Source organism: Carcharodon carcharias, chromosome 11 (assembly GCF_017639515.1).
Source record: "Carcharodon carcharias isolate sCarCar2 chromosome 11, sCarCar2.pri, whole genome shotgun sequence".
In the NCBI taxonomy this organism is placed as follows: domain Eukaryota; kingdom Metazoa; phylum Chordata; class Chondrichthyes; order Lamniformes; family Lamnidae; genus Carcharodon; species Carcharodon carcharias.
Window position 1 is genome coordinate 70,114,347 of NC_054477.1, and position 26,602 is coordinate 70,140,948.

At 44.8% G+C, this 26,602-nt stretch overlaps 1 protein-coding gene across 1 annotated transcript in view; it reads left to right on the forward strand.

Moving 5' to 3' along the window:
• The window catches only part of LOC121284291 (beta-galactoside alpha-2,6-sialyltransferase 2-like), a 74,644-nt gene that overhangs the window by 23,270 nt on the left and 24,772 nt on the right, over nucleotides 1–26,602 (forward strand). Inside the window, exons 2-3 of the mRNA XM_041199649.1 lie at nucleotides 4,904–5,001; nucleotides 9,927–10,028. Of these exons, the coding sequence (XP_041055583.1) occupies nucleotides 4,904–5,001; nucleotides 9,927–10,028 (200 nt within the window). The remainder of the gene's footprint in view (nucleotides 1–4,903; nucleotides 5,002–9,926; nucleotides 10,029–26,602) is intronic.

The window sequence follows — 26,602 nt, forward strand, 5'->3', positions numbered from 1 at the left end:
ATTCCATGCAAATCTGGCGCAGTGTTGAGTCTGTGAGTCTTAACACCTGCGATGTTAAATCTGTTTTCTGTAGTTCAGTCTGAGCCCTGAAGGCTCAGTTTTATCTAGTCTATAGAAAACTGATTTAGTAGCAAAAATGCTGGGAGTCCATTCATGGATGTCCATCTCTTAGAATCTAAATTAAAGGAAGACCCATTATAAAAAGCTGTTTTTTGATACAAGAATTGGGTGCCAACATTCCAAGGGCATAAGCCATGTTCTATGTAATTTTTAACTTTTTATTTCAATGACGTGTGTAAATGTGAGCCAGAGTTACATGTGCTCAGTGCTGTGTCACTAATGAGGCCACACAAAAAGGGAAAAGGTAACTTTTTAGTGCAATCAAATCATCTCCCACCAGATTGGAAATTATCTTCGCCCATAGAATGAATAATTCTAATGTTCCAGCCTCCCAGAAAAGGTCAGTTTATTTCAGATTATTTGCTGAATGATTAGAAGGAACCAGTGATGATATTGGAATAAAAACAGAAAATGCTGGAAATACCCAACAAGATAGGAAGTATCTGTGGAGAGAGAAAGAGAGTTAACAGGTGGAATTTAATACTGGCAATGGGGGTCTTGCCCACTGGTCTTCAAAATTCCGCTGACCCTTCCGTTCACTGGAGCTGTTTATGGCCTGAGTCAAAATGCTCCTCGCAGGCCCCAGCAAAGTGCAGCTCTGGCAGAGTCAAGAACCCCACCCGTTTTTTACGGCACTTGCTGCTGTAAAGCAGGTGAGTTTAAAGGGCCAGGAACTTGACAGGCCAGGGGGAAGGTAATTGTCTAAGGCAAGTGGATAGGATTTGGGTGGTGGGGATGTCAGGGGTGGCCTGGGGGTGGTTCGGAGGTCCATGGGGATGGGGGACGGGGTCGGTCAGAGGTTCAAGGTGGGTGGGGGACGAGTTCGGTCAGAGGTCCAGCGGGGGGGGACGGTGTGGGAGCATTCTGAGGCCCGGTGTGGGTGGGAGTCAGAGGTCCAATGGGGTGTGTGCGGGTCCCACAAGTTCAGGCGGGGGGAGGGGTCGGAAATCCGTCGTGAGTGGTGGTGGTGGAGGGGGTGGGGGTGGGCTGAGGTAGAGGGCGGAGGTCTGTTGAAGTGACAGGGGGTCGGAGGTCCATGAGAAGGGTTGTGTGGGGGCTATCAGAGGTCTGGGTTGGTGCAGGGTGTTGGAGGTTTAGGGGGGTGTCGAAGGCTAGGGGTGGAGGTTGTTGAAGGTTGGGGGTGGAAGGGTTTGGGGGAGTTCCATGGTGGGGGGAGGTCGGAAGTCCGTGGAGAGTGGGGGTGGTTTCTGATGTACCGGGCAAAGGTCAGTTGAAGGTCCAGAGTAGTGATAGAGGGTCGGAAGCCCGTGGGGGTTGGGGTTGGGGGGGCCCGAACCCCGGGGGTTGGGGGTGGTGTCAGAGGTCCAAGGGCTTGCAGGGTGGCAGAGGTCAGGGGGGGTTTGGGGCGGTGTCGCAAGTTGGGGGGGCGGGGTTGGGTGGGGTCCGGGGGATGGGGGGAGTCCCATGGTCAGGGGGAAGGCTGGGGGTGTGGGGTAGGTCCCATGGGGTTGTTCTGGGTCTTTACAATAGTTATTCAGAAGTTAGAAGTGGTTTTAATTCTTCTAACTTTTTCTGGGTAACTATTGGTATAACCCCAGCGGAACCATCCAAACTTTGCAATTTAAACCATATTTTTGGATGGTCCCAGCGCAGGGCAACTGTCCAGAGGAAGTTTGCACTTCTGGGAAATTGCCGTGCAAACCGTTAGCTGGGAGATTCCCAGAGGGATTTCCCAGCACATTTTTGGGGTACCCCCCAAATCCGGGAGCTCAGAAGTTACGTGCCAGTATTTTGCTTTTGTTTGAGTAATATTGGTATATTCACCTGTCCAACACATACCAATGATTAAATTTTTCCTCTTCCATTCAGTTCTCCCTCTTTCCTTCTTTTCTTTGAGGTATTAAGAGCAAAAATAGCATTTTAGTACTGTCATTACATCAGTTTTTGGCTCTCATGAGTTTCTGGTAACATCGCAGGTCACTTCAGATTTTAATGCCATTCAAGGGGGATGAAATTAATCATGTCAACAGCATGAGAAAAGACCAATAGTAAAAAGGTGAGGAGCAGGAGGTTTAGGGGGGATGTGAGGAAAAACTTTTTTACCCAGAGGGTGGTGACAGTCTGGAATGCACTGCCTGGGAGGGTGGTGGAGGCGGGTTGCCTCACATCCTTTAAAAAGTACCTGGATGAGCACTTGACACGTCATAACATTCAAGACTGTGGGCCAAGTGCTGGTAAATGGGATTAGGTAGGTAGGTCAGGTGTTTCTCGCACGTCAGTGCAGATTCGATGGGCCGAAGGACCTCTTCTGCACTGTGATTCTGTGAAATTGACAGCCGATTTTTCACCGCATAAGTTTTTATTTTCTATTGACTTGGAAATATTGCCAAGATTTTTAAAATTCAAACTAAGTAAAAGTGACAGTGATACAAGGAAACAAGTCCACAAGAAGATTTTAAAATATTGTTCTGTGAACTTCAGTGGAAAGCAGATCAGGCACATTGAAAAGTAGACTGCCAGTTCACTAACACAGATGACAGGTCATTTTCACCTCTGAGCTATTCAAGCATGGAATTACAGAGCACATTGTACAAAATTGGTTCAGTTGCACCTGTATTGAATCTCTCATTGCACTGACACATTGTTGCACCTTTTTGCAAGTTACTTATTCATTGGAAACAAAAACAAAAATACCTAAAAAATTCAGCATGTCTGGCAGCATCTGTGGAGAGGAGCAGTTAACGTTGCGAGTCCGAATGACCCTTCAAAAAGGGTTCTGTTGAAGGGTCATTCGGACTCGAAACGTTAACTGTGCTCCTCTCCACAGATGCTGCCAGACCTGCTGAGTTTTTCCAGATGTTTTTGTTTTTGTTTTGGATTTCCAGCATCCGCAGTTTTTTGTTTTTAACTTATTCATTAGACTTTGGCTAATTGTTGTTGTGCAACTGGATGTAAATATGTGGGTGATGCAACATTGCACCCAAGTCATAAACATAAGGGGAAATTTTTCCTAACACTGCCATCTCATCCTTGATAAGCAAGGAGGCCTTTCCTTAGCAGCAGTTGTTAAACTAGGTCAATGTCGGCCATCTCAACAGCACAATGAGGATGATATGTATTGTATTTGCATATTGAAAATTGATCATTACAGAGGTCCTCTGATGGTGGTGAACATATAGCAGCAATTTTTTTTATAGCCGTTCATGGATTGTGGGCATCACTGGCTAGGCCAGCATTTATTGCCCATCCCTAACTGCCCTTGAGAAAGTGGTGGTGAGTTGCCTTCTTGAACCGCTGCAGTACAACTGGTGTAGGTACACCCAAAGTGCAGATAGGAAAGGAGTTGAAGGACTTTGACCAAGCAACAGTGAAGGAACTCACTGTTACAGGGACTTCTTCAATTATGTATCTTTGGGAGCAAATTCCAGGCACTCCCACACCAAGCTGAGTATCTATTGAGATGTAGAAGGGCAGAAAACAGGGCTGAAAATGTGGACAGAGTTTGAAAACAGCTGAGATGGTGTGTGAAGCAGTCACTGCAGTCACAGCCAATGCAAAATGTTGCAAGACTTTAAATACCTTACAGTAGCAGCTTTGGAACCACAAATTGTCACAAGAATTTTTATTTTATAATTACAGCTGTCTTTGTGAAATTGCAATTGCATTTCTTGGGGGAAACATTTACCCCAATTAAGTGAAAGCCTTAGGTCTCATTCAGTGTCCCCATTACTATAAGTACAATTTGAGAAAGCAGTAGCGTAGCCCATAGCTCGATTTCAATGGAAAGCTGACACCCACTACTGGAAGTAACAAATAAAAACTTGTTGCACTTTAACTGGAAGATCTACTCTGCCATCTTGTGGACATAAAGGTTTATGTACATTTGTCACAGATTAATTGTTCTACATCACTTAATTTACATATAACTGCATATGCATTGTATATTTCAGATAATATACTTTTTGAGCTGGGAAAGAGAGGCTGTCCACAGCAACTAATTGACCAGATTTGAAATTCAGCTACACTCCATGCTGTAATCAGACCAGACATGAAGAAGATTTGCCTATTGAATAATGCAGGTTCAGATGCCCACTCTGACATACACTGCACAAACTAAACATGGATTTGAGCACTGAAGCTGGTTATTAGCTTGCATAAGTTTTAATTTGTATTAATACCTGCTCATTTTCTGGTCTTCTAGAAACTGGTACATAATGTTCCATAATAATCCACTAAAGCATTTTAAAAACAGTTTGCTAATCCTCCATTATAGTGTCTGAAGTACTGAAAATACTGGCCAGAAACAAAAAATTATTTGGGTAGATTGACTGGCAAAGATGAAAAAGGAAAATGAATTGGGGCAGAATTTTTGATAATTATCAAGCAGAGCAGCTTTACTACTAAAACCACTGTAGCAATGAAAGGTTCTGGGATGGAATTCTTTAAAAATAGCTGTAAAGTGTCTTGTATATGTATAGCTTTTTAAAGAAAATCCTTTTACAAATATTAATTTCAGCAGAGAATATAGTAAATGTATTCCTTAGCTCTGATGGGTGAGCAGTCTAATAAATTTAATTATTTTGTTGAGACCAGGTTATCACAATTAAATCTGTTATGCCTTCTGCTTCAGCTAGTGCCACAGCCTCAATATTGTGTAAAAATACAAGCTCCCATATTATGTAGTCTAGTTGAATTAAACCTTTGTAATTGTAGACTTCATTTATCTGAGGGTACGGCTGTACAAAATAGCATATCATGATTCCATTCACTTAAATTCCTTAAAAAAAAACTGTAAGATGAATCATTTATTTCTCTTTTTTAGATTCCCATGATGCAGTTCTGAGATTTAACGCAGCCCCTACACAAGGTTACGAGAAGGATGTTGGAAGCAAAACCACAATCCGTGTTATTAATTCACAAGTAAGTTAATGTGTGCCATCACATTAATTACTTCTATGCAATTTTGCTTTAGTTATTTTTGCTTAATATTATAAAGTGCTTTTTCTACTAATGGGGCGATGACCTTTAGTTAATGGTTCACTAATATCCTTTAAGGAGGCAAATCTGCAATCATTACCTGGCCTGGCCTGTATGTGACTCCAGGGTCAGAGCAATATAGTTTGTTCTTATCTACACTTTGAAATAACTTAGCAAGCCACTAATTTGTATCAAACCATAAGACAAAGTATTAGAAGAAGAAAATTGAACCTCCCAGCATCAACTGAAGCATTAGATTCACTCTTGGCAAAGGCACATCCACTCAAGCTGAGGATGAGAAGTCCTCCAAACAAACATCTAGGGACTTGTGACAAAATCGGGAGGCCTGTCGCACAGACCAGTCAAGCAACGGCCTTACATAGTCATACTCACAGAAGCATACCTTTTAGCCAAAATCTCAGACTCGTCCATCACCATCCCATGTCCTGTCTCAACAGCAGGACAAACCAATTATAAGTGATGGCACAGTGGTATACAGTCAAGAGGGAGTGGGCCTATGAGCCCTTAACAATGACTCAGACACCATGAAATCTCATGGAATCAGGTCAAACATGAGCAAAGAAACCTCCTGCTGATTTAACTCTCACCACACTCTCCCCCTTCCCACCATGCCCCCCACCCCCCAACCACCACCACCACCCACACACACACAGCAACCCCCAACCCCTCAGCTGAAGGATCAGTACGCCTCCATGTTAAGTATGACTTAAAAGAAGTACTGAGGGCAGCAATAGCACAAAATATAGTCAGGATGGGGGGACCTTATGTTCATTGGCGCCACTGCTGACAAAATTGGTTGAGGCTTGAAGGGTGTAGCTGCTAGAAGCGGGGAGAACCTATTTGAACTCATCCTTAAAATCTACCTGTTGCAGATGTACCTGTATAAGACAATGTTATTAGGAGTGACCACTGCACAGACCTTGTGGCGACGCAATCCCTACATCACACTGAAGACACCCTCATTGTGTTGTGTGGCACTACCACCATGCCAAATGGGACAGATTAATAACTGACCTAGTAATAATAATCCAAAAAGTCAGTTGGTGAAGGACAGCCCTGGAGCCAATCATTACACACTTTTATACAGATTTATTTACAGCATACAAGCATACGCCTCCCAACCCAACAACGTCAGTTTCAGTCTGTGTCTATTTTTAAGGGGCAAAAGTGAATCCCTAGTTAATGTCCACCACCTGCATAAAATTAATCACAATTAACATACAATTAACATCTAGCAACTCAAACTGGGCATCCATGGGACACTGTGGGCCATCAGAAACAGTAGAATTGCATTTCGCCACAATCTATAAATTCATTGCCCAGCATATTCCTCGTCCCTCCATTGACATCAAGCAGCAGATAAAAACTGGTTTAATGAGTGTAGAAGAGCATATCAGGAGTGGATTACTTGCCAACCAAATGAGGTGCCAATCTGGTGAAGTTATGAAACACAACAATGCAAATGCTAAACAATAGAAGCAGCATGCTATAGACAGGGCTAAGTAATCACACAGCCAATGAATCAGATAAAAGCTCTGCAATCCTGCACATCCAGTCATGAATGGTGGTGGGCAATTAATCACTAATGGGAGGATGCTTCACCCTATGTGATACAAAGAAATAGCTGAGTGTACTGGATACAGCAAAGGCCCTGACAACATTCCAGCAGTAGTACTGAAGATGTGTGTCCAGGATTAGTCGCACCTCTAGCCTAGCTGTTCCAGTAGATGGGAATCAGGGGGAAAGCTTCCAACTGGGCGAAATCATACCTAACATAAAGGAAGATGATGTGGTTTGGGAGGCCAAACATCTCAGCCCCAGGTTATCACTGCAGCAGTTCTTCAGGGTAGTGTCCTAGGCCCAACCATCTTCAGGTGCTTCATCAATGACCTTCCCTTCATCATAGCGTCAGAATTGGAGACATTCCCTGAAAATTGCACAGTGTTCAGTTCAGCTGACAACCCCTCAGATAATAAAGCGATTCATACCTGCATGCCCACTATCCCCAACTTCAATGATGGAGGAGCCCAGCACAACAGTGCAAAAGATAAGGCTGAAACATTCACAACAGTCTTCACCCAGAAGTGCCGAGTGGATGATCCATCTTGGCCTCCTCTGGAGGTCCCTAGCATCACAGATGCCAGTCTTCAGCTAATTTGATTCACTCCACGTGCTGTCAAGAAACAGCTGAAGGCACTAATACTGCAAGGGCCATGGGCCCTGACAATATTCCAGCAATAGTACTGAAGACTTGTGCTCCAGAGTTTGCTGTGCCCTTTGCCAAGCTGTTCCAATACAGCTACAACACTGGCATCTACCCGGCAATGTGGAAAATTGACCAGGTATGTCCTGTACACAAAAAGCAGGACAAATCCAACAAAGCCAATTACCACCCCATCAGTCTACTCTCAATCATCAATCATCAGCAAATTAATGGAATGGGTCATCAACAGTACTATCAAGCAGCACTTGCTTACTGATGCCTAGTTTGGCTCCGTCACGGCATTCAGCTCCTGACCTCATTACTGCCTTGGTTCAAACATGGACAAAAGAGCTGAACTCCCAAGGTGAGGTGAGAGTGACTGCCCTTGACATCAAGGCAGCATATGACCGAGTATGGCATCAAAGAGCCCTAGCAAAACTGGAGTCAATGGGAATTGGGGAAAACTCTCTGTTGGTTGGAGTCATACCCAGCACAAAGGAAGATGGTTGTGGTTGTTGGAGATCAAGTCATCTCAGCTGCAGGACATCACTGCAGGAGTTCCTCAGGGTAGTGTCCTAAGCCCAACCATCTTCAGCTGTTTCATCAATGGCCTTCCTTCTATTATAAGATTAGAAGTGGGATGTTTGCTGATGATTGCACAATGTTCAGCACTATTCACGACTCCTCAGATACTGAAGCAGTCCATGTCCAAATGCAGCAAGACTGGACAATATCCAGGCTTGGGCTGACAAGTGGCAAATAACATTCACGCCACACAAGTGCCAGGTAATGACCAGCTCCAACAAGAGAGAACCTAACCATCACCCCTTGGCATTCAATGGCATTACCATCACTGAATCCCCCACTATCAACATCCTGGGGGTTACCATTGACCAGAAACTGAACTGGACTAGCCATATAAATACTGTGGCTACAAGAGCAGGTCAGAGGCAAGGAATCGTGTGATGAGTAACTCACCTCCTGACTCCCCAAATCCTGTTCACCATCTGTAAGGCACTAGTCAGGAATGTGATGGAATACTCCTCACTTGCCTGGATGAGTGCAGTTCCTACAACACTGAAGAAGCTGGACACCATTCAGGGCAAAGCAGCCCATTTGATTGGCACCACATCCACAAACATTCACTCCCTCCACCACCAACGCACAGTAGCAGCAGTGTACACCACCCATAAAGTGCTTACAAGAATAATTGCATCTCTCACAAAGCTGGGAAATAGCTTGCAATAAACCTAACTGCTGTTTGGATAACATCCCAACAATTTCAGAGAACCATGAGAATGGAATTCTGAAATGCTACTGTTCTATGCTCAGGCAGATCATTGGGCAGTATGAGGAGATGCTCTTTTGTGCAGGGGTATGGTAGCATTGGAAGGGTAACACGCTTCAACAGCACTTCCATGCGATCTTACAACCGTACATGAATGATAACCAATTTAAGATAATCAGCTGAGCTCATGTCATGGCTCATTCACGCTTTCTGGAAGCGACACACATTCATGCAACCCGTTCTTTGCAAACAAAAGGAATATGTTCAGGCCTTGCACCTTTTTTGAATTACCCTGGAGTTTGGGGAATCTGTAGTTCCCCGTTGCTTTCTCCATTGCAATCGATTACCTTGGCCAATCAGAATCAACTTGCCAACCATTCAGCACCCATTTTCTTGTGGTATAATTTTGATATGATCATTTGAAATTTGGCATTCTTGCATTTCTTACGATTGCAAAACAATAACATTTCAGCAACATGTCTCTCTTGTCAACAATAGTCAAATAAAGATTATTTGGCTGACTTGTGCATTATGATTTTCCTTTATTCTTTTCCAACTCTGGAATGTGTGAGAAGGTGGAATTGAGGTAAAAGGCATGAGTATACTGAATAACAGAGCAGGCTCAAAGCACCTAATGACCTATCCTCCTGCTATTTTATATGTCCTTAAGAATTTTGGCTTATTGTTTACGGACTATTCTTGTAGGTGAGCCCAACCTCCCTAAATCCCTGGGAGATTGCTTTAATTTCCTTGATATCTTGGAAATTTGTAGCTTGCCTAGAGAATGAACAGAGAACCATGCTTAATTTATTTCGGCTCTTGGTTATCGCATGTTCTCAGGCGATGCTCTTTGTCTTTTAAATTGCAAATAGACTTATTTAAAACTGTGGGAAAGATTACTGCAATCTTTGCTAGTGGCAGGTCTTTTCTCACTCGGCAACCAATACTTAAATTATTCCTATTTAAGATTTGTGCATATATTTTGTTTAATTGGAAATAATTATTTTTACAGCTAACATACCTGTCAATCAAGCAGCCTCGCTTACCAGGATTGTGAAAGCTTTATGATGTTTTTAGCTAAGTTGTGAAGGAATAGGAATGTAGTTTATATATCAACATAATTTATGATTTTGAATAAATTGACCACTTATTAATATTCTTCTTAAGGTTTAATTTGTGCATCATTGCTGTTCAACAACATAATCTTTGGAATAATTAAGTTCCCCATCTCTTCAGGATTTGTGTAGTACTTTTGAGTAATTTAAGTTTGCAAATTACCAAAATGCTCAAATTAAGCCATTAATTTCATTCGAATATTTTTCAAAAATAATATTTTGTTTCTATCCTGATTTTCAGATACTTGTTAACCCAGAGCACAAGTTTAATAATAGCACTCTATTCAAGAATATTGTTTTGGTGGCCTGGGATCCTGCACCTTACTCAGTAAACCTCCTTAAGGTAAAAACAATTGATGGAAAAGTTTCTGCTGTTGTAAACAGTGCATGCTAATTCCAGAAAAGCACAGTATAGTAAAAGGCATCATCTTTGTGCCAGCTTGGCTCAGTGGTAGCACTTTATCTTTGTATCAGATAGTTACGGGTTCTAGTCCCAATCCAGGATTTGAGTTTATAATCCAGGCTGATACCTCAGTGCAATACTTGGAGAATGCCTGTCAAATAAAAGCAGAATACTGCGGATGCTAGATTTGAAATAAAAACAAAGTGCAGTAAAAACTCAGCAGGCCTGGCAGCATCTGTGGAGAGAGAAACAGAGTTAATGCTTCAAGTTCAATATGACTCTTCTTCAGAACTGAAGAGAGGTAGGAATGTGATGGGTTGTATGTTGTTGAAAAAGGGGCAGGGCAAGTGGAGCAAAATAGAAGGTCAAGGATAGGGTAGAGGGTTGGGGGACATTAAATGACAAAGATGTCATGGAACACAGGGCAAAGAGAGTAGTAATAATAGTGTAAAAGACACAAAGCATTGGTCCAGATTAGGTGTTAAAGTCAGAATAAAGGTCAGCACTGTCTGAAAGCAAAAACATGAGAACAAGATAAAGACTGGCACTAGGGGAAAAAATAGAAAATGGAGGACAAAGTTCATGGCCCGAAGTGTCAAACTCAATGTTATGTCCAGAAGGCTGTATAGTGCTTAATTGGAAGATGTAATGCTGTTCCCTCATCTTGTGTTGGGCTTCACAGCAACATTGCAGCGCTCTGAGGACAGAAATGTGAGCATGAGAGCAAGATAGTGAACTGAAATCGCAAGCGATCGAAAGGTTGGGGTCATGCTTGCAGACTGAATGAAAGTGCTCTGTAAAGCAGTCACTGTCTTTTTGTGGGGTATGTGGAACATTCCTTGTTCCAGTCCTCCTCAGGCCCACTCTCACAACTCTTTATCTGGGACATCGATGTATTAGTGCTGCTTCGTGCTTTTATCTGGAACTGGAAAAATTGATCAATTTTGCTCCCAATTTCCACCCCTCTCTCATCTTCACACGGTCCATCTCCCTCCCCTTCCTTGACTTTGCTCGTCTCCATTTCTGGGGATAGATTGTCTATCAATATTCATTACAAGCCCACCAACTCCCACAGCAATCTCGAATACACCTCCTCACACCCCGCTTCCTGTGAGCACTTCACTCTATTCTCCCAGTTTTTCCATTGCATCTGTTCTGATGATGCTACCGTTCAGACTGGCACTTCTGACATGTCTCCTTTTTTCCTCAGCCAAGGATTCTGCCAGCCCTGCCACTACCTCCCCCATCCCCCTGACACCCCGCCAACTGCAGTTGACAGGGTCCTCGACCACGTCTGACCTATTTCTCGCAGCTCTGTCCTCACCCCTTCCCCTCCCTCCCAGAGCCACAATAGGCGTCCACTAGTTCTCAGTTTCCACCCCACCAGCCTGCATATTCAGAGGACTATCATCCGCCATTTCTGCCAACTCCAGTATGATGCCACCACCAAACACATCTTCCCCTCTCTTCCCCTGTCAGCCTATCGAAGGGACCATTCCCTCCATGATGCCGTGGTCCACTTCTCTATCACCCCCAATGCCTCACCCTCTTCCCATGCAATCACAGGAGGCGTAACACCTGCTCCTTTACCTCCTCCCTCCTCACTGTCTAAGGCGCCAAACACTCATTCCGGGTGAAGGAGCAATTTACTTGCACTTCTTTCAATTTAGTATTCACTGCTCACAATGTGGTTTCCTCTACATGGGGAGACTGGGTGACCGCTTTGCGGAAAGGGAAGATCTCCAGAGGACAGGAGGTCATTGCATTCCAAAGATGTTTTCAGAAGAAATATCAAACTGTTTAACCTTGTTAAACTGAGACCCTGTCTATATGGTCCAGTGGATGTAAAAGATCTCATGGCACTATTTGAGGAAGAGCACACTATTCATCTTGCATCAGGACCAATGTTTATCCTTGAACCAAAACAGATTTAACTGGTCACTTATCTCATTGTTATTTGTGGGACTTCCAAATGTGAAAGAAATTCTGCCCTGTTTGACTGTCTAACAGTGACTATACTTAAAATGAATTCACCATCTGCGAAGTGCTTTGGGACATCTTGGGAATGTGAGAAGGGTTATATCAATGCAAGTTCATTAATTTATGGAAGAGGGTTGAGATGACTAACAAATCAAAAGATTAAAGGAATCAGAAGTGAGTAGTAGACAACAAGTCAGTTCATTGGAAGTATAATAATTGTTACATACAAATTAGGAGCAGGAGTAGGCCACTCAGCTCCTTGAGCCTGCTCTGCCATTCAATAAGATCATGGCTGATCTGAATATAACCTCAACCCCACATTCCTGCCTACCCCTGATAACTTTTCACCCCCTTGCTAATCAAAAATCTATCTAGCTCTGTCTTAAAAATATTCAAAGACTCTGCTTCCACCGCCTTTTGAGGAAGAGAGTTCCAAAGACTCAACCCTCAGAGAGCAGCATCTGTGAAGAGAGAAACAAAATTAACATTTCAGGTCGATGACCTTCTGACACAAAAGGCAAAATTGAATGCCCCTTCCCCAAGGTGAGATTGGTGATGGGGACATTTAATCAGGCGGTAGAGTAGTGGGTAAGGATGCTGCTGCCTTCCCACATCTGCCCAATTAAGTCCAAACCGGGAAGACACGTGAACACTCTGCCACCAATTGAGGCCCTAAAGTGGGCAACTAGGGCCTCATCCCACCACCACTCGTATTCACCTATTAGTGGGCGGGGGACACACCATGCAGGAATCCCGAAAAGCAGGCTTTCGGGCCGGGGGGGCCTCATTCGAAGGCACTCAGTGCCTGATCCAGGAAAACGGCATTGGGAAGGGGAGTGCTCACTGAGAGCCACCCCCCCCCTGCCCTTGCTGCTGATACCCCCACACCACACCCACCCCCACCCCCAGCCCTGCAAGATCCATTCTGCAGCCCCCATCTCACCATCACTCACCTGCGGCCTGGGTCCCTCAGTGAACCTAGGCCCAGGGTGGGTGCATAGCCAGCAGCTGTCACCACTCCACCAGTGGTGCTGCCTGCTATGCACAACTGCTGGCCTCAGATCGGACAACAGCTTTATGGAGCCAGGGTTTCTGCCTATGAGGTCCTTGATCCCAGGGAAAGGCCTACCACTGCTCAGTTCAGTGCCCGATTGGCCATTAATTCAGCAGGCCTTCAAAGGCAACGTCTTTAACCAGCAAGCAAGCCCTGTCACCTCCATTAAATACTGCCCAAAGATGCTGTTTGTCTTCCAGCATAAAGGTAAGGGTTATGGAAAATAAGGGGTGATGAGATGAGAGGATAGAATTAAACCAGTCAGAAATATTAAAAATGGGAGGAAATTATAATGACATGATAGATGGTCAGATGAACTGAGAAAACAACTTAATAAGATGGAAATTAAATGCAGATTAGGAACCACTTTCAGCAGCGGAATGAAAAATTAGCATTTGACTTTCACAAAGCACAAAATAATAACCTTAATTAATTTTGTTACAATCCCCATAGAGGCCAATAACTTTCAAAAAGAAATTCAACTTCCAGTGAATGATTGAAAGAATCACACAACAAGATTTCAAGTTTTAAGATGTTTACAGATACAAACAAACTAAAAGCAACATTGACTAAACATTATTTCAGTAGGCAAATTATACTTTAAACTAAGGAAAAAATTTCCCTTGTTCAACTTATAAAAACAACCAGAAATCGCCCACTGTGGTTGTACTTTGCCCTGTCCCTAAAGTAGATATTCTATTCTCCTGGGACCAGTCCAAAGCGATTCTTAGCTCTCTAAAACTTGCTTCCTTTCTTTTCCTTAGCTGAATAACTTTTAACCTCAGAACTGACTTTCACAGTGAGGGTTGAATTGCAGGTTCTTCCCTCTAGCCAAAGCTAAGTGATTCTTCCCTTCACTTTTAAATCCTCATGAATTTGGTCTCTTCAATCCGAGTGCAAGCTCCCACCCACATTCTTGCATGGTGGACCACCGACACTTGCTGCCTCTCTCTCTCTCTCTCTCGGATTTATACAGGCTGAATCTGCTGTGAGGTTGTGATATTCAGGAAAATCTACAACTCGATCCTACAATGGTCTTCTGTTCTCGAAGCCCATCTCCATGGCAACATGAATCACATGAGCCTTTTATCCAGGTAGAAATGCTAATTAGCTTTCCTCTAGACCATCCCCCCCCTCAACTTGGAATTAAATAGACAGTTTAAAGTATAACTGTTTACAAAACCTGACATTCTTAACATCGCCCTGGACTTGGAGAGACTAAGGCCAGAAATTTCAGCTCACATTGTTGTTGAGCATCGTGGCAGATGTGGGGGGCAGGGGGGGGGGAGTAATTCAGGGTGAGGGGCAGAAATCAGTTTCACGCCAGCATGAAAGCACAGCAGGATCATCAATGGTAAGGAACACAACTCAACATGGAGGAACACAAATCCTGCTGGAAGCCAGTGTGAACCTAATTGCATCCCAACCTGAATTGTCCGCTCATGCCCAATTTTCCATTATGCCAGCGGGAAAACACACTGGCCCAAAACACATCTGGACAAGTGTGATGTGCTAAAGTCGGGACTTAGTGTTACGGCCTTGCTCAGATCGCGGACATCCAAGGAGAAGAAGATGCTGGAGGAACACGTGCATCACATGCTGGGTGGATTCTCATGGACATGGCTCCGCCACAAAGTAGTTCATGGAGAATGGGAGATTTCCATTGACATTTCAGGTCTGCTTCGGAACATCATAGTCTTGGCTATGAGCTGCTACAGATGATCGGCGAGGGCGGGAGAGGAAGGTGTACTGTGGGCAGGGTGAGGTTCGGTTGGGGGTGGGGGGGAATGGAGGTGTCGGGGGGTTGAGGTTGGGAGGGGGTAGGAGGGAGTACAGGGGGAGGAGGGTGTAACTGGGGAGAATGTGGCAAGTGGGGAGGTAGGCATAAGGGGGAGCAATGTGTGAGGGAGGGACAGAGTTCAGAGGAGGGAAGGTGTCCAGGGAAGGAGGGAGTTCAGAAGGGGGAAGGTGGCCAGGAAGAGGAGAAAGTAAGAGTAGAGGAGGGAATAAGGGGGGGCTGTCCAGGTGAATGTGCAAGGGAGGGGTCTATGAGTCAATGACTGCCTCCTGGGGAGCAAACTGAAGATGGGTGTGGTGGGAGGGAATGGTGAGTATGAGAGGGAGCAGAGGGAGCTGGTAGAGTGGGAGGGTGAGGTTGCATCGTAGTGGTAGAGGGGATGTCGAGGGTAGTTGGTAGGGACTGAGAGGCAGACATGGACCATGGGAGTGGAAAGGAGGAGGTGGGGGTGGTCAATGTGGACGGGGGTAGAATTCCCAGGGAAGTAGGGAACTTGCACGTTCACCTGGATATCCTGGAAAGGAAAGGGTTCAGGTGGTAGGTGATGGTAAAATGTGATGCCAGGGAGGTCAACGGCAATGGGGTGAAGGGCATGGATGACTGGGAGAGGGGAAAGGACAGAGGGAGCTAATGACATACTGGATCGCAACCATGGTTATTGAAATGGAAAGTGAGCAGAGCCTCGTGTTGGACGGGCACAGGTGCTGCATGGGAGTGTGATCATTAGGTGGGTGGAGATGCAGCTCAGCTCAGATGGACAATTGGAAGTGAACCCCAGCAGGCAGTTTTGAAAATGTTTGGGACAATGAGGTGAATGTGATGGAGGAAGGCTCCACGTGTGTGGGAGAATGCTTGCATGAAGCTCCGAAAGGCCCTGCCACACTCACACTTCTCCCTCCAGAATCACTCATGGTCTGGCTGCATGCAGCTGAACTGCTGGTAGGGAGTGATGCAGTGGGAGGGCTCGCAAACTGGACTCGCAAAGCCTGTCAATGAAGCTGAAAGACAACATTACATATTATTCCATCAAAGTGAATAAATTTGCAGATTATAAAGTGACAAAATGTGTTCACCCGTGCAAACACTTAGTGATCAGAATTCTTTAACTTTTCCAGGCCTGCTACTTCTTCTAGGTGCTGCCCTGACATCCAAAGCAGGGCTGTAGACAGCCTGTGCAATGGTTGGCCCTGTTGCCTCTGATGACCTCGGCGTGCATCCTCTGGAGAGCTGAGGCCTTGGTGCCCCAGCTGCCTTTGGCTGTCCTCCTGTGGGTCAGCTGCAACAAGGTTGAGGGGGTCACAGGCAAAGGGGGCTCAGAGGGAATGGACAGCCTCTGAATTTCCTCTATGGATGATCCAGGGGTGTCCAGCTGCCACTTCTCCTCCTTTTGGGTGCCCAAGGGCCCCAGCCTGACTCCTTGAGAGGAAGGAGCATCTGGAGGGATGTCGAGGTGCCCCATTTCCAACTAATGTTACCACTGCAGGAACTATGATGGGGGCAGGCCTGTGCACACCTCTGTGTTCTGCTGGACCAGTTTCTCCATGGCATCTGCCATCCTTCCCATGGAGACCTCCATGCACGCACATGTAGGCAGCACTTCTTCAGAGAGCAGGCGGACTCACTCCTCCAACTCGTGTTCCACTCTGTTGAGGGTTTCCAACAGCTCTGAGTGATGTTCCCCAGCCTTCTGCTAACTCTCCATGATAAGTTGGAAAACCGAATCCAGAAGCTCGTCATCTGACTTGGACCTCACAGATGCCTCTTCCCCAGTAATCCTCCGAGTGCCGGGGAGCTTGGCTGAACCTGCCTCCTCCTGCTGCAGACATGCGTCCGTGCGGTGAACACCAGATTGTGAACCCAAGCCTGCTCTAGATCTATGCCCCATTGAGGTGTGTGTCTCTGTGCTGGGCAGGGTGTGGGTGAGCGCTGTGATGGGTTTTCCAGGCTGCCTATTTCCAGTTCTTCACTGGAGGAGGTGTCCTCTTGGCTGGAAATGATGACCTGGATGGGGCTGATGGACAGACTGGCTGAGGGTGTCAGTCACTTGGCAGAGCTCCCTGTGAACCAAAGTGTAGGTAAGTAGTGCATTGCAGCAGAGACAAAAGTAAGAGAGAGCACTCACAGTTGCGCCGAGAGAGGGATGATGTGGTGCAGCATCCTTACAAGGGTGTTCACCACCTACCTCATCGTTGCTGCAGGCAGTGTCCATGTCCTCACCTGTCAGCGCGATAGCATGCTTCTCCAAGTGAATGAGGGACCTGATGTGGGCCATTCCATCCCCCGATCTGGGACATCTCCCTGCTGTTTTGAGCCAGCTTCTCCTGCATGAAAATAGATGGAGAGAGTGTGAGCAGGACGTATGGCATTGCATGGAATGTCTGTGTGGTGAGCAGAGCCATGGACAGGATGAAGACGCAAGCTCCAGAGGATATGAGCCTGATGGAGATGTGAGGGTGTGTGTGAGAGTTAGTGGTGTTGTCCCTTGAGGTGTGAGTTCCCTGTGAAGGTATGATGGGTTTGTTAGTGTGAGAGTTGAGAGTGATGAGGTGATTGACTTACCCTGGCGGATCGAATGAGAGCATTCATCATCTCCCTGCACTGGATGACTGACCTTCTCTGTGCTCTGGTGGTGCTGACCGATTCTGCCACTGCCTCCCAGGCCTGATTGGTGACTCTGGTGGACCTCCTGTGGACAAACTAGGGGCAGAGGGCTTCATGGCAGCATTCCACTGCATCTAGCAGGTACCCAAGTGAGGCGCCACTAAATTTGGACCGAATTCAGAACAGATCACATGACCTCCTTCATTCCTCATCTTACCCTAAATTAAAGAGACAGTCCTGAACCACAACAATCTCATAAACCTCATATATGTAACAATTTAATTAGCCACACTTTAAATTAGATACCAATGAAATCAGTGATTCATATTCTGCACTTACTATATTTATTTCTCATCTCATCTGACCTTCTATTCATGTCATCATTCATCCTCACATGTAACACCATGATTAGTTCCTCTTAACTTGTTAGCCCTCATTCTCTTACTCTGGGAAACGGATGGGCTCATTCACATATACATCCTTGTGTATTGCACTGTTATGTTCCAGACATGTTTAGCTATAGTCTTGAAATAGGATTTTGTACACTTATTTGATTTAATGTAGAATTGTAATGTTGTGTTGGTGAACTCTGATATTATAGAGAGAGTTAGGATTAAGTCAGTTCAGGAATGTGTATTAGAATAAACAGGAAAAAGAGGAGTCCAAGATATTTTTAGCTTTGTAATGAGGGGATGGGTTCTTATATTGTTTAGAAGTATATCAAATAGAATTAGTGGAGAGCAGTAAAGAACAAATCAGTTAAGACTTTTACACATCAATTTAGAAATAAACATTGAGCAAATTCCGATTCCATTCTAAGCGCAGAATCATTCCAGATTTGCAATAAGTGCGGTAGCGGGTGGGGAAAAAGGATGCCTTACCTGCCGGCTGCAATGGCGGCTTGTCATGTCATATCATCTGCTTCCCGCCTTATTAATTATGCAGCCACCGGAAACATGCCGTCTCGCTAGTGGGCAGCATCTAAATTGCTGGCCACGTTGTTACCTCACTGATTCCTCACTCCGGGTGCCATATCTAAACTGCAGCCGCGCATGCAGTTCTCAATGCTTGCAGCCCAGGACTGCTCCAGTGAAGAGGTGGCCCTGAAAGCCAAGAAGAGTTCAGTGAACCATCACTGGAATGCCTTTTGGAGGCCCGTTGGGATGTCCTCCATCCCCACTCTGGCCACAGGAGGTCCAGCAATCTCATCACTCCGGCTTGGGAGGCAGTGGCAGTGGTGGTCAGTGCCAAGGCTGCACAGAAGAGATTCGCCATCCAGTGCAGAAAGAGGATGATCTCATCTGTGCTGCAGGTCACTCTAAACTCTCACACTCGAGCCCATCGCACATTCACTGGCATCTCACTCATTGCCAGCTCAAGGGACATCACCACTCACACTCCCACACACACCCTCACATCTTCATCTGGCCTCATCGCCTCTGGAGACTCAGGGCCTCCTCAGCCCTCACCACAATGAGGCCACTTGCACAGATCAACATGTGTCCCCACACACACCCTGAAATACCCTCCTTTACCAGTACAGCCCTCACCCTGCAGCCTCTTCCCTTGCCTGAGGCCACTTCTCCCCTTTCCCCAAGCAAGCCCTAGCCCTGCAGCCATTGAAAAACCACCCCTGCCTTATGGCTGGTCTGGTAGGTAGAGACCTGCCTGTGAGTTCCCTTAAAAATGATGTGATGCTGCTTGCGAAGCCTGGTGCTGATGACCGCAAGTGCTGCCTGAAGCAAGGTAGACAAACAAACCTCGAAGTCCTGAGCGAAGTGCAGCTCGCCAGGTGCACGGTGCTTACGTACAGTTGTGAATCACATTGGCGGGCAATCACAGCAGGCAGGGATTACAATTATATGCAGATGTATTAAAGTGACATTCCTGACATCCAGTGGCAGGAACCATGGCCCGCCATTGACAGGTAGAGAGGACGATTGCAAACTGATTTCACGACATTGTGAAACCGATATTTGGCCATGCCGCCATATTGCCCGCCATGACGCCCAACGCCACAGGGACAGAAAATTCCAGCCTAACTTCTTTGGAATCTATGCGAAGGTAAGAAATGATACGTTATAACTAAAATCAAGCAGGTGCTTAGAAGACACCTGGACTAATTAAATTTGCATTAAATAACTTTGTAGTCCTTTATTGGTAAAAGTATGAGAGCTCCTTCTTTGTAGAAGGTGCTTAGTCTCTATTTGGCTGCTCCTGAAGCACCAGATGAATTTGGAATCTTGGATTGGTTGCCACAAAGTGCCTGTTAGTGAAATATGGCTGCCAAGCTCTGTTAACTCAGCCTTTCAAGCCCAGGCAATTCAGTCCTATTCAGTAATGCAGTGCAAAACAATTAAAAATGGATAATTATTTTGTCATGCTTATTTTTTAGGGCAGCTATTTTCAATTGACTAAGTAATCAGTCTGTGAACCTCTTCACATACTATGTCAAACTGAAGGCTCTCTCATACAAAAACACATTCTGAAAGTTTCATCAATTTGCTAAGCAGCACAATTTGTAATTTTAAAAGAATTACATTTCCACATCAGCGTCACTGTAGCATAAGGCACCATCTCAAGTCTCAATGTCAGTCCAACAACAACGAAGACCTGTGTGGGCCCCGAAATAAGAACATAGGAACTAGGAGCAGGAGTAGGCAATTCAGCCCCTCGAGTCTGCCCCGCCATTCAATACGATCATGGCTGATCTCATTTCGGCCTCAACTCCAATTTCCTGCCCTCTCCCCATGACCTTTCAACTCGTTACTAATTAAAAATCTTTCTATCTCTTCCTTAAACTTATTCAGCGTCCCGGCATCCACTGCACTCTGAGTTAGTGAATTCCACAGATTCATGACCCTTTGAGATAAGTAATTCCTCCTCATCTCTGATTTAAATCTACTACCCCTTAGCCTAAAATTATAGCCTCTCTTTCTAGAAAGCCCCACAAGGGAAACATCCGCTTCACGTCTACTTTGTCTAACCCCTTTAGCATCTTATATACCTCAATTAGATCTCTTCTCATCCTTCTAAACTCTAGCGAGTATAGGATTAAACTGCTCAATCTCTCCTCATAAGACAAGACCCTCATCTCTGGAATCAATCTAGTGAACCTCCTCTGAACCGCCTCCAATGCAACTACATCCTTCCTCAAGTAAGGGGACCAAAACTGTGCACAGTATTCCAGGTGTGGTCTCACCAATGTCTTGTACAGTTGCAACAACACTTCCCTATTTTTATACTCTATTCCTTTAACAATAAATGCCAAAATTCCATTTGCCTTCTTATTACCTGCGGTACCTGCATACTAGCTTTCAGCGATTCATGCACGAGGACACCCAGATCCCTCTGCACTGAAGCATTCTGAAGTTTATCTCCATTTAAATAATAAGTTGCCTTTTTATTTTTTCGGCCAAACTGGATAACCTCACACTTATCCACGTTAAACTCCATCTGCCAAATTTTGGCCCATTCACCTAACCTGTCCATATCCATTTGTAAATTTCTTATTTCTTCATTGCAACTTACTTTCCCACCTATTTTGGTGTCATCTGCAAATTTAGCTATAGTACCTTCTATCCCTGAATCCAAGTGATTAATATAGATTGTAAATAGTTGGACCCTGTGACACCCCACTAGTTACAGCTTGCCATCCAAAAAAAGACCCATTTATCCCGACTCTCTGCTTTCTGTTGGTTAATCCTCTATAAATAGAGCCAATCCTCTATCCAAGCTAATATATTACCCCTAACTCTGTGTGATTTTATCTTGTGTATTAATCTTTTGTGTGGCACCTTATCAAAGGCCTTCTGGAAGTCCAGATATACTACATTTATAGGATCCCCATTATCCACTTTGCTTGTCACATCTTCAAAGAACTCTAACAAATTAGTCAAACATGATTTACTCTTCATAAAATCATGCTGTCTCTGAGGGATTGCATTTTGACTTTCCAAATGCCACATTACTATTTCCTTAATAATGGATTTCAACGATTTCCCAATGACAGGCGTTAAACTAACTGGTCTATAGTTTCTTACTTTCTGCCTCCCCCCCCTTTTTGAATAAGGGTGTTATATTAGCATTTTTCCAATCCACTGGAACCTTTCCAGAATCCAGGGAATTTTGGAATATTATAGCCAATGCATCCACTATCTCCACTGCCACTTCCTTTAAGACCCTGGGATGTAGTCCATCAGGTCCTGGGGACTTGTCACCCTTTAATTCCAATAGTTTGCTCAGTACTTTTTCTCTAGTGATGGTGATTGTTCTAAGTTCCTCCTTCCCTATACCCTCTGCTCTACCTGTTACTATTGAGGTGGTACTAGTGTCCTCCACCGTGAAAACTGAGGCAAAATATTGATTAAGCATCTCTCCCATTTCTGTGTTCCCCACTATTAACTCCCCAGTCTCATCCTCCAAGGAACCAACATTCAGTTTAGCTACTCTCTTTCCTTTTATATACTTGGAGAAGCTTTTGTTATCAGTTTTTACATTTTGCGCTAGTTTTCTTTCATAATTTACCTTTGCTATTCTTATTATTTTTTTAGTAACCCTTTGTTGATCTTTAAAAGCTTCCCAATCTTCCAGTCTGCCACTGACCTTTGCAGTTTGGTATGCCTTAGTTTTTGCCTTTATGTTATCTTTAACTTCCTTGCTTTGCCATGGATGCTTTTTATAAAGACAATCAGAGCTCATGAAGGTATCAATTGATTAAGATAATTAAATGACAGGTATTTAGTGTTCTTAAAATCACCATTTACTGGCTGGATAGTATTAAAGTCACAAACATGTTAAACTGTATTTATGTCATTTATATACAAAAAGCAAAGTAAAATGTGATAGAGCTAGTAAAAATATTCCAGTAAAATAATTTTCCAGATTTGGATGTGGCCAGAGGATAGTAAGGGAAAGATGAGTGTCAGTCAGAAGTAATATTTTCTGTGAGCATGGCCTGAAAGCCCTTGTGTGATGATGAGGTTGAGGACATAGCATTGGAATGAGTGGGATTGTAAATGTGCAGTCTGAGTTTTAGATTGTGAAGAACTTGGATGATTGACGGCAGGGTGGGTCAAGGTGCAAGTTGAAATTGACGAGGACGAGCAGTTAATGCAGGGATCAGGGCAGCAGTGGTGGAATTTTGAAGTTATTGGGGACGTTGTAACAAAAATGGGAAGGGAGTAGAGAATGTGTTGTTGAAATATGGAGAAGGCATTAAAGGAGTTATTGTCCGTGCAAGATCGAAACTGCCTTCCCTTGGATGTTTTACAAGACCATATAAAATGGATGGATAGTGGGGATAAGGGGGACCAATGGGACAGAATGAGTGATGGAGAGAATGTTGGAGAAACTAACTGCTATAGAGTACAGTGAGTGGAATCTGTGCATGTTGAGGGAAATAAGGCAGCTTACATGGCTGCCAGAAGAGCCAGTGGTTCATGGTACAGTGGAGCAGAGGGAAGGGTCAGAAGGAATCATTGAGCGTGTAACAAAAAGGACTCAAACCTAAAATAGCTGCAGGATAGACCAACAAAGGAGTGATCAAGATGGGTATGATACAGGAAAATGGAGGAAATTCAGGTGTCTAAGTGTCAGTGACAGTGACCAGGAAGAGGACAAGAGAGAAGAGTCATATGGGCTTGAAACGTTAACTCAGTTTCTCTCCAGATGTGTGGCCAGACCTGCTGAGTTTTTCCAGCATTTTCTGTTTTTGTTTTATTATTATAGAGGAGAAGGGAGACAGGAGACAAAAGGCCAGTTAAGAAGATGATCAGCAATGAGGCTGCTTTAGCCCAGACTACCAACTGATACAAGTGTGTGGGTAAACGCAGATTGGTAACCTTCATTTAGATAGACACATTACCCCTCAAACACACCTGACTTCAATGATCCTAACATGTTAGCACTATGTATCCATTTTGCTATGTTATTTATATTGCTTAATTCAAATTATTGGATAATTCACATTATTCATGGATGAAGAACAACTTTCATCATCAGAAGTAGACGGTATAAATAAAGAGTTAAATTGTGTGTGACTGTGAAACATTTTTTAGGCAGTGGTTTGAGGATGTGATCAGAACGTAGGGCCTGGTTGGCAGTTGAAGTTTGAGGCTGGATAGCCCCTATCAGGGGCAGAACTAACTGCCTGAAATCAGCAGGTAGACAACTTGAGCCTGTTAATTGCAACTTAAGGGAAATTGTCCGAAGCCAACTGGGATTTTCCAGTTAGCTTGCAGGTTCCCACAGCTGTTGGCGACAGTCTAGCTGCTGGGAAGCAGTCTCCCAGTGGTAGACCAGGGGCAGCCAGCACTTGAGGCAGGCTTGGTGACCCCCAACCCCCCCCAACATCTGCCTGGGTTCAGCAGCAGCTGTGGGCCACCCTCTAGAGGGTTCCCCAACCTAACCCTCCACAACAATGGTGACCTGGCTGAAAAGGCTTTATTTTATTTTAAAATTGAAAAAGTTGGAGAGAGGGCACCTCCACTTACCTGTGATGGAATCCTGTTGCTGCCTTCAAGCTGGAGGTCCTCCTTATTGTCCCACATCTTCAAGATTCTGCTCACTATCCTTAAGTGGACGGTGATCCCACCCTCTGGCCAATAATTGGTCAACACGGAGAAAATCACAGCCGAGAGACTGTTTCCATCAGGGCGCGAGCTTCTGAGCCCCATTTGATTCTGGCAATGAGGTTCTGAAGGAAAATCCTGTCCCTGGAATCTGTCTAGTAATTAGAAAGATCAAATGGTTTTATATATTCTGGGCCCTGTCTCTCAGAAAATATGTTTTATTATTTGTTCTTGTGATGTAAGTGACGCTGAAAAAACAGTATTAATTTTTGATCCCCGCTCTGTGCGAATTAGGAAAGTCAACCAGATTGTGCCATATCTTGTGATGAAAATTTGGAACTGAGTTATTTGTGACCGTCTCAGTAATCTGCCACCTGAACCAAACAGGTTTGCAATACCTCAAGGTACTGTTGATAGACCTGCCAACTCCATTCACTAATGACAGGCAAAATTGTTATTTGGAGCTGAATTTTACCAACCCTTTGTGGATGGGCTGGAAGGCAGGAAGGCAATAAGTGATGTGCCCATTGTCTTCCCACCACCAGGCCAGTTTGCTATTGGCAGGAAAGGTTCCACATGGCCTGTCTCCATGAAGTCCAGTTGAACTAATTAAGTTGCCAGTTCAGGGCCTCTTCCCATCTCCACTTGCATTTTACCAGCTACCACCATGAGGGGAGACTGTTAGGTAAACCCTGGTGGTTTCCCAGCAGGCTCCCAGGGTGGGAGGTGCCTCCTTTTTGAACACACTTTTGCCCATGGAAGGGTCCCCTGGTGGCAATGGCTGACCTTACCTGCATGGCGCCACCCCCCTCAGTGACCACACTCCATCCCAGCCTTCACCTTCAGCCCCAGTGCCCCGGTATCCCACTTTACTGACTTTAAGTGTGCACGGCCATCGATGCACCCTCATCCTCTAGGCATAGCCCCACCATTAGCAGTGGCACTTTTGATGCTGCAGAATTACCATCCCCCTGATTGGTCAGCAGTTCTTTGGGACAGGTCGCCATCTTTAATAGGAACAGCAGCCCCAGCATCATGTTGTGGCACCTGGAAAAGATTTAAGCATCTCCTCATGTTAAGTCTGAAATTTCTTGATTTATTTTCTCAATAAATAACTGTTCTTTGCACTTGTGGCTGCGGTTGCATTAGTGTTTAATGTTTGTGATATGCTGTCTTTGCTTTGGATTGACTGCATGGGCGTTTGTGCTAATGTAGGCCCCCTGATTGGCCTCATTTGGTACTTACATTGGCATCTGCACTGATGTTGATGAGTGGGAGATACCAAGAGAAAGTGAAGGTGGCCAAGATTGTGTCATAGATTAAATTATAGATTGCTAGTTAGACATTTGCATTACTAGCGAATCTTACATCCGCCTGGCATCCAAAGCGCTTTGCCCAGCTGGCTAGCCTGGCTCATCATCCTTATCATCAGTCCCATCTCCAGACTCCTCGACAGGATGGAGTTTGCTTCTGATGAAGAGTCATACGGACTCGAAATGTTAACTGTCTTCTTCTCCTCAGATGCTGTCAGACATGCTGAGTTTTTCCAGCTATTTTCGTTTTTGTTTCAGATTTCCAGCATCTGCAGTATTTAGCTTTTTGCTCGAATAAATCCTCCTCTGCCAGGGCTTCCCCACTCTGGAGCACCAGGTTGCATAAGGTACAGCATACACTGACCATAATTGAGACTTAAGCAGAAGAGTATTGAAGAGTGGCACCTGACCAGCCCAAGCAATGAAATCTCATTTTGAGGAGATCAATGGCTTGGTCAGTTATGGCCCTGATGGAAACATGGCTCTCATTGGACCTTCTCTCCGTCTCAGTGTGCAGATTTTGGTCTGGGATCTTCAGCCATCTCTTCAGGGTTATCCTTTGTCACCCAGAAGCCAGCCATCCATGGGCTCCAGCCCACAGAACATCCCTGGTATCTGGGAGTGTCTAAGTATGTAGACATCATGACCTCTGGCAGGATAGTGTGCGCCCACGTGCTTTATCATTTGATTGTGGTCACATACAAGCTGCACATTAATGGAATGGTATAGTCTTTTCTGGTAACGAATGCCCCTGGCCATCCAGATGCATTTCAATTGCCACATGTGTGCAATCTATTACTCCTGGCATCTTTGGAAATCCTGCAATGTTACCAAAGCCTCTGGCTCTGTCTGCCTGACTAGCATTTTCATCGCTAAATGAAATGAAATGAAATGAAATGAAAAGCACTGGGTGTGCTTGAACATAGCATCTGTAAAAACCCTTGTGCTGTGATAGGCCGCTGGCTGAGATACCCCACACAGCTCTCCAGATGATGCCTGGAAGGACTCTGAGACAAAACATTCAGAGACGCTGTGACCTTCAACACCACAAGCATAGGGTTTTCACCAACACAATTTGAGGCACTCTCCCCAACCAACAGGTCACACAGTGATTTGATTGTCTCTCTGGAGAGATGCAGTCTCCTCAGGCACTGGCATTCTGACATTTGGAGTATGTCATCCTTTGCCAGTGTACA